The sequence below is a fragment of the Centrocercus urophasianus genome, unplaced genomic scaffold (assembly GCF_019232065.1).
Source record: "Centrocercus urophasianus isolate 14NV4802_14NV808 unplaced genomic scaffold, USGS_Curo_1.0 seq_11, whole genome shotgun sequence".
NCBI classification, from domain to species: Eukaryota; Metazoa; Chordata; class Aves; order Galliformes; family Phasianidae; genus Centrocercus; species Centrocercus urophasianus.
The window spans coordinates 62,111,744-62,130,436 of NW_024884253.1; the positions used below are offsets into that span (position 1 = coordinate 62,111,744).

General features: G+C 35.3%; 1 protein-coding gene across 10 annotated transcripts in view; it reads left to right on the plus strand.

Annotated features, from left to right (window-relative positions):
- The window catches only part of PTPN3 (protein tyrosine phosphatase non-receptor type 3), a 177,912-nt gene that overhangs the window by 127,186 nt on the left and 32,033 nt on the right, over positions 1-18,693 (plus strand). For all 10 annotated transcript variants that reach the window (XM_042839820.1, XM_042839823.1, XM_042839822.1 and 7 more), the window contains 4 exons: positions 1,127-1,190; positions 5,506-5,678; positions 8,370-8,504; positions 9,239-9,415. In XM_042839820.1, coding sequence (XP_042695754.1) covers positions 1,127-1,190; positions 5,506-5,678; positions 8,370-8,504; positions 9,239-9,415 — 549 coding nt within the window. The remainder of the gene's footprint in view (positions 1-1,126; positions 1,191-5,505; positions 5,679-8,369; positions 8,505-9,238; positions 9,416-18,693) is intronic.

The following is an 18,693-nucleotide window of genomic DNA, read 5'->3' on the forward strand; positions in this document are numbered from 1 at the left end:
CTGTGACAGTGCATCCTGCACAGGAATGGATAATGGGTTATATGCTGCTGTTCTACTTGCTGAGTGATGTGAAAACCGTGTTAAGAACTGAGATGATCTTTGATATGCTTTGTATTTGGAAATCTAAGATGCTGTAAATGTTAGCAGTTAACAGAATATTTCAAGACCTTTAGTACCAACCTTCTGAAAATCTTTTGTGTGGTATAGATTGCTTTTTCCACGAACACTGATCAGACCTGAAATAGCTTTCTCCTATCCGTATGGTTCCACCTGATTACAGACAGTGAATTTTTTTTTTCCAGAACATGTAGATTTCAATTATTGAAGAAAAGTATTGTAGAAAAGAACTAAGAATTCGGAAAAATCTTGTTTAGCTGTAGGAAAACGTGTGGGAACCTAGAAATTTATTTAATCTAGCAAAACTGATAAACACTTTTCATTTTGATTATATCCTTAAGCACCAATTCCAGTGTAACCCTAGCCTTAGAAAATCTTTATTCATACCACATATGTATGGAAGAGTATTCATTTCAGCTACATAGTTTGTTGTATTTTTTTACAGCGTTAATAATATGTGGAAAAAAGATTAACACTCATTCTTACAGTTTTCATCTGTCAAATTTGACTATGATTACAATGCTTTTGTTGTTAAGAGGAGTACATTATCTTTTAAAGCTCTGTGAAATTTCTGGGCAATTTTAGATACTGTTCAACCAATCTTGTCACGTCATTAAGGTCTTAAATTCTGTTCTTTTAGTCACAGTTGTCATATAATTCTTAAGCTATACAAACCTGACACATTTAACATTTGTGCAGCTGGTAAAGGATGTCATCAAGTTTTTACTGCAAGAATAGATTTGGTGGGAAAGAAGTGCTATGTGAGCTATTTAAAGAGTAAATGAGGAAGAGCCCTAATTTTCAAAAGACCTTTCCTCCTTAGCTAAAATTTTTTGAGTTTCTTGACGTCTATTTGCCACTCAACATACAGGAGATGATTGCATATTTTTCACTGAATGTTTAACAACTGTAATCTCTTACGCTTGCTGCACACCATGTTATTTTTATATTATTATTATTTTCCCTTCAAACGTTATTTAGTGTTTCAAGGTCTGCCTTTCTCTTGTAGGGTGAACATATTAAAAATTTCCTTTAAAAGGAAAAAGTTTTTTATACAACAACGGCAAAAACATGTAAGTAGTCATTTCACTTTTTTCTTAAGCAATTGTATTCAAATTTTTGCCTTTTAAACTTAAGGTAAACAGATGGCTGGACCTGTAGGTGCTCTGTTATGTTAACTTCCTTTTGAAATTGTTTTTTATCAACTTGCCTTTGCTATTGTGGTTCTTTTATGCTCACTCATTTCCCACTCTTGTTTCCTTTCCAACTTGGAGTCTTTCCACCCTCAGTCTGTTGGACTACATCTTTCTAAGTCTGGTATCTTTTCCATTGTATATTTCAGGGAAACACAGCTGTTCATCCTTTCTTCAGTGTTTAATAACTTAGCGTTTTACTTGTTACTAGCTGCTGCTCTTTTCTTTGTTGCTCCCTGCGCCCCGTGGAGTACCTCACAGCAATGAATCTACTAAATCTGCTTAATTTTATAGAATTTGGAGAAATGCAGCATCATTGTGTAATGGTTTTAAGACTTTACTGCTAAAAGTTCTGCTTGAAGTTCTCTTTCTGGAGACCAGTGTCACCTTTGAAAAGAGTAGCATTTTTGAAGTTTAATCATTTGAACTTTCATTAAATGATGACATTTCAAAGTCCTTAATTTGTTCTACCAATCTCTTATATAACTGTAGGCCTATATGAGATAACATTAATGCGTGCTGTGTCATGCTTAGAGCTGCAGAACTGTAGAGAAAGTGAGTCTGGCTACAAGACCTTTTACTCATTCTTAGTAGGTATGAAAAACAGACCAGATAAACTGTTAAACCTTTAGGTACAGTCATCCCTTGTCCTTTATCTCCCCTTTGCTTGAAACGTAGGGCAGCAGTCTGCATACCTGCAGTACTCTAATGATGCTGCTTTGAAAAGTCTGTTGTGGGAATGAGGAGCAGCTGGACTGCTATTGCATTTTTCTTGAACGCTGGGTTGTGACTGACAGTGGCTGATGTTGTGTTGGTCTTTTGCTTGGAAGTACAGAAGAAAATAAGTTAATAAGGCTGTAAGTAGGGAAGGTGGAAGATCGTGAAGAAAGCAGAGTGCATGCTGTGTGTTAGTAGGCAATTTTTTATAAAAGATGGCAACAAAAACACTTCAGAATTTTGCATGTCATATGTAGATTTTCTATAAAATCTACATCATTTCTTAAAGGCTGTGAATTTGTGGTCATCTAGTATATGTTCTGTTTCCTTGATTTATTCTCCTGCTCCTTTTTTTCCTTATGCCACTGTTTTGAAAAATCAACATACTTTGTCTCACTCTTTCTGTTATTCATCTGCACTTCTATCATCCCACCGCTTCAGTCTATTGATCTGCTATTTGAAAGAAGTAGGCAGTATTTCTGTTTTTACTAAAAAGCTACAGAAGTACTGGAAATCAAGACTAATGAACTACTGGATGTCTGATGTTTTAAAAGCCCACGTTACTTAGACTTAATTAAGGGTATAAGATTTATAATAGGAATAGAAGCTATACTAATTTACAGGCAACTTTTTGAAGCTTCCAAAATAGAACCTGTGTGCTTATGTAATGCTTGAGAACAGCTGTTCCTTTTCTGCATTTTAGTGTATGTTTTTACCTCCTATGCTGTAGACGTGCCCAAATTCTCTGTGATGAGATAGGCATACAGCTGATGAGAGTTCTCCCCTTATGTTAAACTAGTAAGACGCTTATTTTAGCTGTTGAGAGTTCTTCCTATTACTTTAATGGTGGCACACTTCTCCAATCCTCGCTTCTTGAAAAATGACTAGAATTCTGTTCTTTCGGAACTTCCCTTGAGAATGATGGTAAGTACTAAATCTTTGGATCCTACTAGAATACTCTTCAGCTTTGGAAATGGTACATAGAATTTTGTGGTGTGACTTAAAAGATGGCCTGTTAGTGAGCCAGAAGACCTAGTTAACAAAAGATTTTCTTAATATAAAAATTGAACAGACGTTTCTAAAATTTCTTTAAGATACTTACCTTAGCGTATGTCCATATTTAAATTCTCAGCCTATGTAAAAGTACTTAAGATTGTGTCAGCAGTTGACAGAAATTTAATTGTGACCAAATTGTTTTTTTTTCAAATTTCAATTTAAAAAAATGAAATATTAGGTGTACTTAAGTCCTTATCTTTACACTTTTCAGTACATAACTGAGACGTTCAGATAAACACATTTTTATGCCTATTAAAAGACCAGTGCTCCAGGCCAACAGAAATATCTGAAATATCCTTTAAGTTGTTCTCTGGAGTAGTATAAAACGCATGAAGTGGTATTCAGCCAACAGAGAGTAGGTCAGAAATGCTGTTACTCATTAGAAGTTCAAGTGCTGTATGCTTGTTATCTCACAAGAATTTCTGAGTTAAAATTTCACAGGGCTTGAACATATTATTTTATATAAGCTAATTAGAAGTAACTGTGGTGAGCTGATGAAGAAGAATTTGTTCCAGTACGTTGAGAGTGTGCTGCAATGGAAGGTGATGATAGTACCTTCTATGAGGATAGGAGCATGCTCGTAAAGGTATTCATTAGGATTCAGTTCAGAAAGTGATACAGAGAAAACTGGCTTACTCTTCCCAAAAAGCTGGTGGAGTCTGAAGAAGGGCACAATCTCTGAATAGAGATCCTGCTCACTTGGCTGCTAATCCTTAAATTAAGGTGAGGAGGGTCAACCCCTCTCTGTCACTCAGGTGCATTCCCTGCACCTGAGCTCTCTGGGTTAGCCACATCTTTTCACCTCGTGCTCAGCCACTGGTTTGGGCTGTGACCTAGCAATACCCGTACAGGGTGAACAAACTAATCCTACAAAAAACTTGGGTTTTTTTTTTTTTCCATTTTGTAATAGATACAGGAAATATAAAGATTACAATCATTTGAATGCCTAGCAATGCCAAAGATGGCAAAGGGGCAGGTCATTTTTAGCTTCCCCTAGAGATTCTCATTGTGGTTTCCACTATAGAGAATCTCTAAATGAAGTCATTCAGCGCTAGTTCAAGTACTTCGCAGAATGCAGCATAGTTTTCTGATGCATGACATTTTTAGAATGTTGCACAGAAAGAAAAAGAATGCAAGAAAACTAGCTTGATTATTCTGTCCAGAATTGTCTATATGTACTTCTAAACTGATCTGTTGCTGTGAACAAACAAAAGAACCCTGCAGCTAGAAGTCCAGGTGTCATCCATGGGATTTATTGCTAGACTGTAGTAGGAAGTTTTGTTAGGTCTTTGAATCATTTAATAAATCGGCTTTGCTACTCAAATCCTTACTTTCTCAGAAGTACGAACTAGAAAGAGAGCTTTGTTGGCTAATTATATGCTGCAGTGACAAAGTTCAGAAAAAAATACTTGAAAAAGATGAGCGATCAAATTGTGCACTTGCTTTTTTTTTCTTTTTCTACAGAGGTGCTGAGATTCTGATAGGCGTTAAGCTTGTTTATGACACATACCTTTCTCTTCTTTGCTTTACTCTTTGTTCTGCTTTGTTATTTATGTTTGATAACCTCAGTAACTAACCCAAGATGTATCTTGTGCAAAACTTTCTTGAGGATTGGAACCTGAAGTGGCTCAACAAGTGCTACAGTTCTTCAGGACACGAATTTTGGTGGTGCAGTTGTGTCATACCTATGTTCCACTGAGCACTGAAGTTGCGAGAGAGAATCTGCACAGCAGAAGCTTCATATTCTGCTTCCTTTTGATCTCATTATTTTGGCTTTATGTTGTAATCCAGAAAGCAGGATTGGATACGAAAAGCGGCAGCTTTAGTCCATCGTGGATTCTTTCATTTTCCCAAAGTGGAACACTTGAAGTCTTGGCTATCTTCTCAGAGAATATCAAACAGATGATTTTGTATGCTATAGCTCTTGAAAGAAAATGTGTATATATGTGAAGTCTTATATGAAGAGTTTGAATTTGAAGATAGATTCTTCCCTTCTGCATTACAACCTTAATACAATGTTAAAGAGTTTTGGGAAGATCACAATCTGACAGGAAATCCAATAATCTGTTTAGCTGTTTTGTGTTATACTTGTATATAAAATATGTTTGACACTATAGACTTAAACATTGCATTAAATTAGCAGTGTAATGATTAGAAACTGGTAAGTTTATTAATGATTTTTAATATTGCTTACACTTTTAAAAGGTTTGTTTTGGCATTTGAATTTCATATAGTCACCATGCCGTTTCATCCATCTCCAGATTAAAATCTACTATGTGATTAATTTTTATTTTCCTGAATTTGATTTGCTTATTTAGGATAAAAGTAATTTCATTGTTATTTATATGGTAGCTTTATAACCTCATTTGCTCTGTTTTATCAGCTTGTATATGTTGAAACGTACATTTTCTTACTGTTACAGAATGAATCCAGAGAGCATATTGTTGCCTTCAACATGTTAAATTACAGAGCATGCAAAAATCTGTGGAAGTCTTGTGTAGAGCATCACACGTTTTTTCAGGCAAAGAAGTCACTACCTCATGAAAAAAAAATATTATCACATTATTGGACCCTAGGTTCTAGAAATCCAGCAAAGTAAGTATTGCGTGAAAGTGTGTTTCCCATTGTAAATGCTGAAAGAAGGATTTGTCAGTGACAGCTGAATTTGAAGTTGCAGAGCTCAGTTCTGCTTGTGATTGTCAGTCTTTGTGAACCGTTGGACAAATTGTCTAACTTTGTTTTCCTTTTTTTTGCAATGATGTCATTACAATATAATGCTCATAAAAAGTTATTGAGTCTGTTTTACTGTTATCGTCTTAACTTGCTTTTTCAGCATAAGGTGTAGCAACAATACAAAGTTAAAATGTTATGTGTTTAATGATCCAGTAAGAGAATTTGCTGAACAGATTTGTTTTGAATTGTTTACTCCTTACTGTTATATAAACACTGTTTAATATGTTAGGGCAATTTCTGAAGTGCATAAAGATCTCAATTAGTTACATAGGGATGAAAAAATTTCCCCATCCAACCATTTAAGATTCCACTGTCATGACACTTCTCATCTTTTATTTCCTTTGTTGGCTTCTGCTGTCATTGAGCTGGTAGTTTCACAGTGGTATCTAAAATGTAGTTCAGAGCTTGTTATTTTGCTACATGAAGTTGGGATGTACCCGTTCCATATGCACTGTTTGGGCTGTAAGTCTTATGTCGTTATCTTCTCAAAATATGAGACTTCAGAGAATTCTTTAGTCCTTTGATTATCTGTAATCTCTATAGACTTACCAGTAAACTGCTTTTTCTGATGGTTTTTGGGAGAATATTTTCTTGCTTACTTTCTCTTTTCTTTACTTTTGCAGTGTTTCCCCTTAACTGTTGAATTGTTCCTTGTTTAATTTCTCTTTTTCCTACTTGGACTCAGATTCAACTTCTGAATGATGTCAGGAGTTGGGCTAGATCCTTGTAGGTCCCTTCTTACTCGTCATATTCTGTAATTCTGTGTTATCATAATTCCAGTTATTTCCAGAATTTTGCCAATTGGCTCTTCATGTTTTGATATCTCTTTCAGTACTGCAGAATTCATACCTAAGGGACTAGGCATAGCCTGTAAATGATGCCAGTAAAGGCACAAAGAATTGTCCAGGCACAAGAACACTGATAAAATGTTACGTTTTCCACTGAAGTGTGATCTCCATACTTTTGCATAGTACTAGATCATAGCTGAAATGAATAAAAACAAGTAGCTGAATGAACAATAAAGAACTTTTCTAAGTGTTTAGAGATGTGTATTTTGAGGATTAGATCTTTTATGGATCAATACGAACTTGTATTGAGAAAGCGACTTTCTTAACACTTGCCGAACGCTACGTCTGGAGACCTTTCTCTCTTTCAAAATTGCAAGTAGATGAAAAGATCCTATCTTTATATACACAATGCACGTACAGGCATTGCACAGCCCATATAATTTTAAGGAATAAGTTTCAAAAGGTACTGGTTTAGTATTATTCCAATTTTGGTGCCCACTGTGGGACTTGTCACAGGGATTGGTAATTGCTAGTCACTATGCTAGTTTTTTCACTACTTATGGAGCTTTTTGAAAGTCTTCTCATAGAACAATATTGTGTAGCATATTCCTTGCTGTATATTTTCTCTGCTACGTTGTTTGTTCTCTTTGGGAGTTGGATTGAGGTTATTAATTTGCTGTAGTGTGTGGCCTTGACTTATATAATAAAAAAATTAACAGTGTATAAACTGATGAATTCAGCATTGCAAAATGACTGTTGTGGTTTAATCTGACAGGTGGCTTAGCACCATGCTGTTTTTCCCTTATTCTCCTCCCATTTCCCAGTGGGATGAAGGAGAGAATAAAAATAAATTAAGAAAAAAGAAGTAGAATTCATGAGTTGAAATAGTTATTTAGTAAGACAGAGATAAGGAAAAGGATAATAGTTATGACCATGTAAAAGTTATATAAGATAGTTATGTGTGAATGTATATAACAAGTAATGCACAAGTAATTCCTCACTATTGCTGAGTGATTCTGTTATCCCCCAGCAAGCAGAAGAGAGCAAGGTAAATTTCCACCCTCTTCAAAACTCCTTCTGCATGATATCAAATGGTATGAAATATCCCTATGGCCAGTTCAAGTCAGCTGTCCTAATCCTGTTCTCTCCCAGCTCCTTGAGCCCTGAGAATGACTTTGACTCTGTGCAACACAGCTCCAGCTATAAATATTGGTTTGTTATTAACATCGTTTTTCTCATAGAACCAAAACATAGCATCATACCAGATGCTCTGAAGAAAACAATTCCATCCCGGCTGAAACTAGGACAAGTTTTTATCTGCTGAGTCATCACATAGATAAAGTGGTTGTGTGCTCAGTTAAGCCATAGTGAGTTGTTACCAATTCACAAGTTTTAACAGAAAACGTCTAGAATCATGTACTTGTATTTGAATTATGTTTTGTCAGGCACATGGCTTGGTGCCAACAGAGCATGCCAAATTTCCTGTTTTCCTTTCTATCTTCTTGAACACAATGAAGTTAAAAATAACTTCCAGAAAAGTTATTTTTACCCAGGTTTTTGATTAGTATTGAAGTAGGGATGAACTGAACAGTTTTATTGCAACAAGTGAGGGACAGCAAATGGCTCTTTTATAATGAGGGGGTAAGCACAGGTGATTCTTTAAAATGTGAATTATGTAATGTACTTTAAAAAGTATATTTTATTTAACTGAATTTTTCTATGCAATACAATTAACATATAGATTTTCACTTTTAATTCTTTTCAGGTCTGTAAACAGTCAGTACTGCAGAAAAGTCATAGGTGGAATGGTTTGGAACCCATCTATGAGGAGATCTTTATCTGTTGAGCATCTGGAGACCAAAAGCCTTCCTTCTCGATCACCTCCTGTTACCCCTAATTGGTAAAATAAATTTCATCGTTATCCCTACCTTCCAGCCTTCTACCTTGCATGTCTTCTAGCAGACTAGATATGTAGTGTCTACATATATGCTGTTATTTTGAGAGTATACATAATGGCAGGGAAAGAATGAGTGTAATTTACCTTAACTTTAGCAAGGCTTTTAAAACTCTCTGTATTAACATTATATCCAAAATATGATATCATGTTCTGGATAGGTGGATAGTAACATGGGATGGATGGCTAACTGCTGGTCTTTGAGGGGTAGATGCTAATAAATTTTACTCTACTTGGAGAGAAGTGGTGAGTGGTGAGTACTGCGAGGGTCTATCATGGAATGTGTCCTGCTGTGAGGAGAGACTGAAGCAACTGCCATTCTATAGCCTGGAGAAGAGGTTTTCCAGTTGCCAGTGTGCTGGAAATAAATGGTCTTTAAGGTCTCCTTTAGTCCAAGTCATTTTGTAAGTCTATTAATATAACTTTAACAAGTATAGGTAGCACAATGGGATGGACAGTCAGTTCAGTGCTATATATGTGGAAGTATATGATCACCTTGTGCCGTACCAAATTTTATAAAACTCATTATTTAAACTGTTTTATCTGTTGTTTAAAGTGAGACCCATAAACCTGACAAGAAGACTTCAGGGCACAGATTGCAGTAGAATAGAAATAATTCCTCAGAATGTTCTACAAATGATTACAACCTACTAACTTGTCTTCATGTTCCCTTTTTTAAGGCGGAGTCCTAGACTGCGTCATGAAATTCGTAAGGCACGACATTCATCTGTAGATAACCTTACAAATGAGATTTCTTATATTACTGAGACAGAAGATGTTTTTTATACATATAAGGGCTCTCCAACATCCAAAGACAGTGATTCAGAGTTCTCTCAGAACCACAGTCCACAGAGGAGGTAAGGGCTTCTGCAAACAATTCATTGCTCATTTTTCTCAAAAAAACCAAGCAACTTTCATATAAAACAGTGATCATAAGTTTTTAATATTGAGTTCAAACAGTGTTTTGTTTGCGTAAGATTTATTTTGACAAATTGTTACAAGTGCAAATGTGATACAAAATGTGCTGTGATACAGAATGACAAGTTTAAAAACCAATCCTTCATCCCTGAACAAAAATTCTCAGTGAAGTCTGAGATGGCAAGCCTTTTTGTATTTGTAATATCCCATCACCCAGTAAGTTTTGCAACCCTTTCCCGCGTATTATAAACTTTATAAACTTTTTTTCTCTTAGGGAATCTTCATTGGGCTCTTAAGAGTTCATTTGTTTTCTACATTATCAGCTCCAACTGAGTTGAAAGAATTACTGCCTTAGATAAAACATGGAAACATAATGATACCAGTGGTCATCTATCTTTTTCTTACTCTGAGGAACTGTAGATTGCCACTCTGAGGGCAGTCTCTGCTTTTTGCTTTCAGGTGCTTTGTTCTAATCCTTAATGACCAACTGTCTAACCACTGCTATGTTTGCTTCCAGGACCTGAAGCTCTTGTCTTTCTGCACTGATTATTTCTTTGTTTATATATTTATTATGTGGCTTTCCTCTTACTTACAGAGGTATTTCTCAATGAGTAACTTCATATTAGCATAATACTAACTTCAGAAATAATAAAGATCATTGATCAGTCAAATTTTAAACAGAAAATAGAGCTACTTTGAAACTTTCATCTGGGGAGAATACTGTGTATTAAAATGCAAGTTCCTTTATATTATTACAAAAGAAAAGTAGCTTTTGATGATCCCTTCCTTGTAACCTATATATATGATGTATTTTGAGAAGCATAGGATATTGCTTATGATAAGAATTGCTTATCTCTTTGATAGCATTCAGCTACGTAGCTGTAGCTTTAAACCCTGGACATAAAGTTGTCTTCGAACATGAAGAAAACAGTTTTTGTTCCTACATTATAGCATTGAGGTTTCTATGGAGGAGGGTGGGGGGAATGAAAATTTAATGTGCTATGTGCATATTTGGAGTTTGTCACTGGGTCATCAAAAGCATTTTTCTGTTTTTCATCCTGCAAGTCAGATGAACCATTGTGCTAGTAGTGTCCCTAACAGCTGAAATAATATATGTGTTGCCTCAAGATGTTGAGTAACCACAGATACGAAGTTGTGTCTTTCCTGTGTTTTAACATTTACAGACAATTTATGTCCTTGCGGAAGTAATTAAGCAAATAAAATTAATGTGGAGTAGAACATATGAGAAGATGGTGAATGTAGAAATTGTTGACAGAAAAACAAGTTGCTACCCTATCTACTGTGACTGGTAGATTATGTCCAGACTTCATCATTCTTGTTTTTATCTTCTCCTACAGCTTTTCTCCTTTCTGTTTTACTTTTCCAATGCCTACTGAGGGTTGAGTGGGAAGGCCTGGTTTTTATGGTGTTTCAGTCAGAGGAAATAAGGTGTTCTGAGTGTGAAAATAGCTTATTTATTTTCTGGGCACTGATTTATTCCGCTGTATCTGAGTTACATCACTCACTGTAGAGATTATGGTTATACCTCAGATAAACCTAATTTTCTGTGAGTTATTCCCAAAGTAGTCCTTGTTTCTTTGGTGTGTTTATAGTATTGGATTTTGTGCATGTAATTGAAAAATACTTACATAAATGTGGTTAATTTAAATTGAAAGCATGTTTAGGATGGGGAATATTGTGTATAGAATGAACGGTCTTTTATTACATTAACTGTTAGATGTTTGTGTAGTAAAATAGTCGTTAGTACTTCAACAACTGAGGTAAAACATTACGGTACCACACAAATAAAAGAATGTTTAAATCTATACTGAGGTTTTCAACAGTTTGTATTAGTCCACATTCCACTGATTATTTATATTCTTATACTTGTCATTATTTGCCTTGCTTCTTTTGTTCAAAGATGTAAGGTAAAATTAATTTTGTGTAGAAAAATATTTTTCTCTGAATGCTTCCATGAAATAGCTGGTAGACCAGATTCTATATCTGCTTTGCAAGAAAAGCATTTGACTTGCCTATCTTTGGTATTATGTATGGACAAACATTTGTCCTACTCTTCTGCTGTGCTTCAGGATAATTTAGCTATTAACTTAAAAACAGCTTGCAGTGTACTGATAAAACTTTTAAAGCTAACTCGCCTGTTTGTGTCAGGCTGGTCTTTAGTAGACTTGAACTGACTTAATCAAGACATGCTTTGGAAAAATATTGAAATTGCAAATCTGTTTTTGTAGAAGAGGGCCAAAAGTAGATTCTCATAGCCCTGCTTTTATACTGACTTTAGAGGACTCTTTTTTTTTTTTTTTTTGCTGCCTAGTCTGCAGTGGTGGTAGTTAATACTGAGTATAAATGATGAATGTCTTTGATGGGAGGAAAAGTCTGAAAGAACTGTGGAAAATTACTAGCAAGCAACTGCAAGATGCTGATATTAAATCCCTTTATTGTTACCTGAGCTGGACCTTGAATCTTTGTTAAAATCATATGGCTCCTTAATCTTAATCAGTAGCTACCATGGGCATTTCAGGGACTTGGGAAATGGGAGATAGTTTCTGCTTGTTTCAGTTCAGACTCTGGATAATATCTTAGGATTTTTTCATCAAAGCAACACTTATCCCAAGACTGAGTTGCCTTCAAATTCATCTATTTGCTTACTGGGACAAATGTATTGATAGAACTTGTTTGATGAGATTTGTTGTGTACTTAGTAGATTAAATCACGTTTGGAATCTTGGGAGATATTGGATTTATAGAAGATAACAGTGCTCCGGTTTCCCAATAAGTCTTTTCTCCTCCTGATAGTACCAAGCAAAAGTATTTTCCTGACCAATTTTCTTCTTGAATGTGTTTAATAATTGAAGGGAATCAGTCATGTTCTGTATTGCTTCTAGAAACAAGTACACAATTTAGAAAAATTATGGGGAACAGTTCTTGGTTCAGACACTTAAAACATATCAATTATTAATATTCAGTTGTTTCTTTGTTTCTTTCACTTTTCACAATACATTGTGCTGTATCAACATTTCAACACCTAGAACTGTTTCCTGTTATATAATTCAAATAACCATGCTGGAGATGAGGGAAAGGATATCTTATTATTTATCATATTCTTTCTCTGAAGAAAATAGTGGTTGTTTTTAAATGTACTGTGAGTATTCTACCTTCTAAGTAAAATTTGAGCGATAATTTACAGGCTGTGACTGAAAAAATAAATAAAACTAAAAAGTAGAACATACAGTGCTCATAAGTAAACTGCTGAAAACCAGGGCAGACTCTCATTTTTTTTCGTATTGGTGTAACTAGACTGCTTTAAGGTTCTATTTATTCTATTAAATCTATAAGATTTAAGGTTCTATTGCATTGAAGTAAATTTGAGGCTCAGGCATTGTCGAAAGAAGCAGTTTTTCTCTCTCAGATTAGAATCTGCAGAAAAGATCAGAGCTATTGCATATATATAATGGACAAAAAGGAAATGCTCTAAGCTCAAATTAATGTATATTAAATAGAGCTTTATTCACACAGAGTGAATAGGTTTGTTTATCTAAGCCAAGCCATCTCAAATCACAGCTGCATGCAAAGCCTGTCATTGAAGACGGTGCTGAAGAGGACTTCAAGACTTCTGTTTAGTCCAGGGAAATTCAACCTTTGTGAAGAAACCTTCCATGTTCTTTCTCCTCTTGCTTGCTGTGCTGCTGTTTGTCTTATCTGACTAATACTGCCTCTGAAAAATTAATCCTAAGACACAGCTGGAGTCTGCACTGAAGTCTTGCCTCTAATATGTTGCTTTGAGTGTTAAACTACTTTTATTATTTCTGTGCCAGAAATAATAAAAGCAGCACCAGATCTTCTGAGTCTATCTTCTGACTCTGTGTTGCAGTATTTCACAATATATTTAACCCATCCCTCCACATATACACACATTGCTACTACTGTTTTGTTTCAAGAATAGTGGTAAGATAAAACATAGTATTTATTAGGGACTGTTGGTAGCTGTTTTTCACTTAGAGTTGGTTTTCCTGTCATGCCATGAAGGTATTTTGCTTTTGTTGAGAGATCTTAATTTTCTTCGTTGAAGCACTGCTGAAATTGACTTACTAAACGTCTATTTTTAAGCAGCATGTAAAATTTATTTTTGCCTTTCTAGGTTACATTTCCTATCTTCAGAATTCCTTATGTGTGAATATGAAGGGGTTATGACTTGCCTTTATTAAAGAAAATATGTCATTATATGGAATTATTATTTCTAAAGTCATCTCTGCTAAAAAGCTGCTTTATTGTGTAGCTTTTTCAAAGCTGTTTGTGCTATACCAACAGGCTGCTTGGCATCAGATCATCCTGACCATCTGCTATCCTGATAGGCAGAGTTGTGAATTGAAGAAGCTTACCTTTGAGAAAAATGTTTCAATATAATATATTTAAATCATGGCTTGTTTTAAAGGAAGGCTGATGAGTTGTGCAGATAATTATTTTCAGTTAAAAATTTTACTTTTTTTTTTTTTTTAACCTACTGTGATACCTGAAGGTGATCATTGTTGAAGTCTTTCTTCATAAGAATACAACTGCAGTTTCCAAATTTTGAAATATACACACACTTGCACCAAGTTTGGTATAGAAGAACAAATTGTTACTGATTTCCATGACATTAACTTAGTATGTATGCTGCAGTGCCTCTTCGATCAGGTAGCAGTGGTCGGATGAGAGGTAATGGCCTCAAGTTACACCAGGAGAGGTTCAAGTTGGATGTTAGGAAAAATTTCTTCTCAAAAGGAACAGTGAGGCAGTAGCACAGGCTGCCAAGGGAGGTGGTGGAGTCATTGTCCCTGAAGATGTTCAAGAAATGTGTGGATATAACACTGAGGGGCATGGTTAGTGGGCATGGTGGGGATGGGTTGGCAGTTGGACTAGATGGATCATAGTGTTCTTCTCCAACCATAATGATTCTATGTAGGCTACAGTAAAAGTTAAGTGAACTTTTACAATCCCAATATTCAAGAGTTCCAATAAAAAACATAAATGTCTCCTGTTTGCGAGGAACAGAGTATCTTTGACGTTGTAAATTCAGGTTGATTAGCCTGGGCTTTTTTTACTGCACCTGTACCCTTACTATAGGTGAAATTGTTTAGATTGTAAATGTAGTGGCATGCTCTTCTAAAAGATTGGATGTATCTCTCTGAGTGCTTGTTAATAAGAATATGTATATTCAGCCGTGTATCTGAGGTGCTAGTTTAAGGGAAAAGAGCACTGGGTTATTGACTTGGAAAAGTATTCCTGTAAAGCTTTGTAGAGAATCCTGTGAGTTAAACTCTTCAGTTTATCTTGTTTACTGTATAACGAATTAAACCAGGATCTTGGTCTGTTTGGTTTGGAATAGCAGACTGCATAGGACCAAGTGTTTGACTTCTTTAGAGTAGACTGCATCCTAAAAGAAAAGATTAGCTGCAAATTCTATTTAATCTGTGTTTCAGAAAGATTGTTGTAAAATATGTCTCTAAGAGATGAGTTATAGTATCAGTCAGTAAGAGAAATTGACAGATGAGTCTGTCTAAATCTTGTACTTATATTTAAATACTTAGTGTTGATTAATCAGCAAGATAAATCTGGCTAATTATTCACAGATGATAGCATGTGATGTATGAGAGGAGTCAGAAGGCTGGAGCAGGGCAAGTCAGTCATGTTTTTGCTTTCGGCTGCCAAAAGAAGGTTATCAAGTATACGGAATCAGACTCTTCTTGGAGGTGTGCAGCAAAAACATGTGAAGTGATGAACCCAAGTTACAGCAAGGGAAATGCTGAGAAGTCACAAGGAAGATGAAATTAATGCTGAGCTTGATTAAGCCCTCAAAGCGATTGACAGAAAAGTTGAGATTTTTCCTATCCCTGGAGAAATTAAAATCTCATCTGTAAAAAGGACCTGATTGTCCTTATCTAACTTTAAAGTCGGCCCATCTTTGAACGTCCTCCCATACTCCTTCCCAACTTAAATTACTTCAATTCAATAATTTTGTTATAAATGCAATGTGTTCCTGCAGAAACTTTTTCCTTTGTTAAACATGTTTGCCAAAGCTATAAACATCTTTAATTTACATTCTAAAACTATCCTTTGGTGATATAGATGGCATAATGTGTGCAGTCCCAGAGTTAGAGGGGAAGGAAATAAATGGGTGAACTAGTATACAAAAGGAAATTCACTGTCATTATGCTATGAATTTCTGGAAGTGCATATACGTTCCTAATGTAAGTGTGATGTATCATCTGACGAAGGCATTGCATTGAAAATAGATTTCCTGAGCTTAGGCTGCATTTGTTCAATTCTTTCAGCTTACTGTGTTGATAGACAATAAACTGTAGCTCCATGGTGAAAGTTGGTAAACTTACTATAGAAATACTTTTTTTTTTTTTATTCTAACAAAGATATTTTTGTAAACAACATTTAGAATGCATTTCTCTTGATGGAAGTACTCTTTAGATATATCAGATAAATTCCATTAACTACTATTTTGACATAAAATTGAAATTACTTTCAGTGAACTTAATTTATAATGCTTTTTACTTCAGTCCTTAATCACACACTTGCGTGCTTAATTTCTTGTTCTTACAAAATCTGCATTTCTTAACTCTGTTGTCTTAGTTGGTGTACTTCAGTCTTTCTCAAGGAAGATGCTTTTCCAATATTAGGCAGGATCTCAGGACATTTCAATTTCACTTTAATTAACCTTGTCGTTCCATTGCTTACCATTTGCATCCTCCTCATCAGCTGTGTTGGACTTAAATGTTGTTGGTTTTTTGAGTTGTTGTTGGTTTTTGGGTTTGGTTTTTTTTTTTTTAAGACTTTTCTATAGTCTTTCTCTGTGTTTTATTTTTATTTTTTATTTAATTCATATTCAGACAAACCTAGAATTAAAATATTCTTCCTGGACCTTCACTTGGGATTATTCCGTATGTTATGTTCTGCCATATGTTTCCTAGTTTGCTCGTTAATATAAATATCACTTCTCTATCCTCCCTCTGTTCCATTTCTGCACCTTTGCTGATGGAAGCTTGCTAAAAACCACTTGTCGTCAACCAGATGAGATAAAACACGTGTCAGCCTAAGGGACTGTGAAATAAAGACTAAACATATTGTAAAGAAAAGTAGGAACGCTGCAACTTTAGAAATCGTGACCTCAAGTTTTTATACACACCTTTCAGAACCACCAATAAGTGATTTGGGGTTGAACACCCCATGAGTTTCAAATTAGGCTTTTAAGACTGTTACTAATGGACCGCTATGGATTTCACAGTGCTCTTCCACTCAAATATGCAAAGAAAGAGAACATGTGTTTATCTTACTTATGCACAAATCTCTTTTTAATATATGTATCTTTATTAAAATGTACTACCCTTTTTGTTTGTCAATCCAAAAAAAAAGTCACCTCTAAAGCCAAAATGCAAATCAGATTTGCATTTTGCAGCAAATTGAGCTTTTGAATATAACCGAAATACATGAAGCAATATGAAGTATGGTCAGTAAAGGAACTGTAGAGGAACTGAAGGATCCTTTCATTGTTAATGGCAGCAGCTTATCAATATGGATGTTTGGGACTTACAGAAAATCACTGCAAAACTTGAGCATACTGTGAAAGCCCCAAGTTTTTCTATAATAGTGCTCAAGTGTAAAGCAGAAGGAATCTATGTAGCTGCCTTAAATGGTTTTTCTGCTCACTTGTTCATAGAATTTCTGAATCTTAACTGTGCAACTCATGCTGTATATAAATTTGTCTAAAAGGCAGCAAAAAGATGACGCTTTAAATATCTTCCATTTAATTTGTTTATGAACAATAATCCCAGTTTAAATGGGTAGTTCTCAGAAAAGATCTGGTAATGGAAATACTGCCACATTCAGTCTCCCTACCCCTGCAGGTGTTAGAGAAAAGAAGCTTCAATAACTTGAAGAACACTACAAGGGCAAAACCTACAGATGTTTCCTTCTGTTGTTTGTAGAGAGGGAGTTTTGCTACAGTTCTATTGTTTCAGTTGTCCCTTTTCTCTTGGGATTTTACTTTACCTTATCATCATCAGTTCTCAGAATAGCAAATTCTCTGGTAAGGCACACGTCTGAGGAGGAGGGGTCTTTCCTTGAAACTTGACAGAAGAGAGGTAGATTTTTACAGTGGAGAGTTTAATTGTAAAGATTGTCACTGACAGCAATCTGTAGTAAGTGGAAGATTGAAATGGCATCTTTTTAGATACACAGTGGAGTAAGGAAGGGAAATTACTTGCAGTTTTGAAGTGTTTGCATGCTGAGCCAATGGAAAGTTTATTCTCCTTGCAAGGAATGTCTCTTTTTCTTGATGAAAATGTCGATTGGTTGGTCTGGTGAGTGTTCTCATTTATTGGCTTAAAATATGGTGCTTGTTGTTTGTTGTGAAACGAGGAAGATATCTTAGTAAAATGTAGAATACAGTTTGGCCAGAAAATATGATCCTGTTGTTCCTGTTCAAAGTACTTCATCACATTGGTGAATAATTACGTGTCAGAAGTAATATTTCATTGAGTTGTGAAAATTAAAATTCTTCAGCTATAGCATGCTGTGCTGCTGAGGACTTTGTGAAGACACAGCTCCCTTGTCACTGATGAATTCTGTAAGGGTTGAATTTGGTCATTTTCTAGGTAATCTTTTTATACTCAAAAAGGTTATGGGATGATTCAGTAACTCCTTCAGACTGATGCATCTGAATTAAAGTGCAGTAACTCAACATATGAACCTTCAGGAAATATTAATAGGAATTTATATCCCTTATTTATGTATCTTGATATATTATTGAGGTGATTAAGAATTTGCTATTTATTTATACAAAGTATATGAATGAAAGTGGAAATATTTTTTTCTGTCTCAAATGGCCTCACTCTCTTGAGGTGGGGAGGAAGGAGATTATATTAATATAGAGATATCATGTCTAATTGCATCAGAATTTTATGGTGTGTAGTTCTTGGTGGAAGCTTTCAAGAGGGCTAACATATGACAACTTGAGTTCTGCACAGATGTTAGTAATAGAGCTGTATCCCTTCTCTTGTGACATACACAAAAATGTATGGCTTCACTGTTGTTTCCATCAGATGGAAATCAATTAGCTTAAACTAAAATAAATAAAAGCTTGTGTCATTGCACTGCCTGTCTTCCCACTTCACAAAGTCTGGACAGCAGCAGTCAAATCCTATGTAGGGGTG